Raw genomic sequence first — 2,500 nt, forward strand, 5'->3', positions numbered from 1 at the left:
ATATTTATTCCAGGATTTTTACCTATTTTTTCCGGGAAGTTTTTAACAGTACTCTTTTTAAAGGCTACGTAAATCAGTACTTTATAATCTCAGGACTTTGTCGCAAACATGATTTGCTAATACAATCAGATTAGAGCTTTCGAAAGCAAATATATCTATTATTATTATTATTATTATTATTATTATTACTAGCCAAGCTACAACCCGAGTTGGAAAAGCAAGACGCTATTAGCCCAGGGGCTCCAATAGGGAAAAATAGCCCAGTGAGGAAAGGCAATAAGGGAATAAATAAATGATGAGAATAAGTTAATCTATCATTCTAAAAACAATAACATCGTAAAAACAGATATGTCCTATATAAACTATTAACAACGTCAAAAACAGATATGTCATATATATACTATAAAAAGACTTATGTCAGCCTGGTCAACATAAAAACATTTGCTCCAACTTTGAACTTTTGAAGTTCTACTGATTCAACTATTAATGAATATAGTAATATTAGTTTAATTCATGTTTTCTTTTTCTTCTTTTTTGCAGATTTCATGAGAAATCGAAAGCGTCGTTCCTCTTCACTCGAGTTGCAGCTTCACAAACCTCTCAAGAAACCACTTCTGCAAATAAGGGCTTAGTAATCAGGCGATGAAAAACACAAGTGATTGTGTGTAAACGTGTGATTGTTTACAATCATGTGATTGTTTGCAGACATGCGATTGTATGTAAACGTGTGATTGTTTGCAGACATAGGATTGTTTGTAAACGTGTGATTGTTTATAAACATGGGATTGTTTTATAAACATGTGATGGTTTGCAAACATGGGATTGTTTATAAGCATGTGATCGTTTATAAACATGTGATTGTTTGTAAACAAGTGATCGTTTGCAAACATGTGATTGTTTGTAAACAAGTGATTGTTTGCAAACATTTGATTGTTTGCAAACAAGCTATTTTTTTGTCTCTGTCGCATAAGAAGATGGCGACCCAATGAATGAGACATTCCTAGTCTGTTTTCTTCTCTGTTCGCAATTGTATCTTTGCGTGTTTGTATTCTTATGTCACCGAATGTTTATATTTAAAACAATTTAGTTTTTTACTCCTATTTATTCATGTACTGAAATCAATTAATTAATCAAAATAAAAAGAACTTCGTTTAAAGATGTTCTTTTTGGTACGTCTATTATTTATTGGTAATGATTTTGTATATTTTCACGAATGTGTTGATATATGAGTGTGTGCGTGCGTGCGTGCGGGAGGTAATTTATGTGTGTTTGTGGAGTAACGAATGACTTTATGATCAGCTCTCTGCATTTCAAGACAATTCTCATTTTGTTTGGGTAAAATAATCAGTTACGGAGATTTATAAGCCAACAAGAATATCAGTGTTCAATAACTTATGCTCAGTGTGTGTGTCTGTATATATGTGTTTTATATATACTGTACGTGTGGTTTTATATATATATATATATATATATATATATATATATATATATATATATATATGTATGTGTGTGTATATATATATATGTATATGAATATATATTGTATATTATATATATATATGTATATATATATATATATATATATATATATATATATATATATATATATATATATATATATATATATATATATATATATAACTTATTGATCAATAATCTATTTATATTGACAAATACTCGTTGTTGATTAATTTGAACATTGAAGAAAAATAGTGAAAGTTTTTTTTTTCTCGCCAAGAATACACTAGTCATTAAACTCATTCTTGGTGTAGAAAGTCTTGCCTGTCTTGCTTTTCATTTTTTCATGTATTGTAGTTACTGATTCTTTTGTTTTAGTTCTATTACACACGCATACATACATTTAAATATGCTGGTATAAAAAGTCATAGAAAGACCTTAAACAGACGGGAGTGGAAGGACATGTCTGAGGCCTTTGTTCTGTAGTAAACTAGTAACGGCTGATGATATATATTTGTTTGAGTGTGTACAAAGCAATACTGACATATTTGTATGTCTGAGGCCTTTATCCTGCAGTGGACTAGTAACGGCTGAGAATGATGATGATGATATATTTTTGTTTGAGTGTGTGCAAAGTAATACTGACATTTATGTATATCTGATGCCTTTGTCCTGCAGTTAACTAGTAACTGATGATGATATATTTTTGAGTGTGTACAATGCAATACTAGAATATTTGTATGCCTTAGGCCTTTGTCCTGTAGTGGACTTGTAACGGTTGATGATATATTTATGTCTGAGGCTTTTGTCCTGCAGTGAACTGGTAATGGCTGATGATATTTGTTTAAAAGTGTACAAAGCAGTACTGGCGTAAATGGCTTAACTTATGACTATATGTGCGAGGCTGATTGACTGAGCGAATGTTGACATTCTTTTGTAGACTCCTATGTCTGACTTATTAAATTATTATTCTTGTAAATATCTTGTATTTCCCCGTCGCATACTTTGCCATCTAGTCCTGAAGCAACTCGTCATGATTTCA

The 2,500-nt window shown here is 30.8% G+C and overlaps 1 protein-coding gene across 1 annotated transcript in view; it reads left to right on the top strand.

The window, feature by feature from the left end:
• LOC137634791 (uncharacterized) overlaps nt 1-1,402 on the top strand; it is a 4,164-nt gene extending 2,762 nt beyond the window's left edge. Inside the window, exon 2 of the mRNA XM_068367331.1 lies at nt 541-1,402. Within this exon, the coding sequence (XP_068223432.1) occupies nt 541-632 (92 nt within the window). The 3' untranslated portion in view covers nt 633-1,402. The remainder of the gene's footprint in view (nt 1-540) is intronic.
• Nucleotides 1,403-2,500: the final 1,098 nt, after the last annotated feature.

The sequence above is a fragment of the Palaemon carinicauda genome, chromosome 45, assembly GCF_036898095.1.
Source record: "Palaemon carinicauda isolate YSFRI2023 chromosome 45, ASM3689809v2, whole genome shotgun sequence".
NCBI lineage: Eukaryota > Metazoa > Arthropoda > Malacostraca > Decapoda > Palaemonidae > Palaemon > Palaemon carinicauda.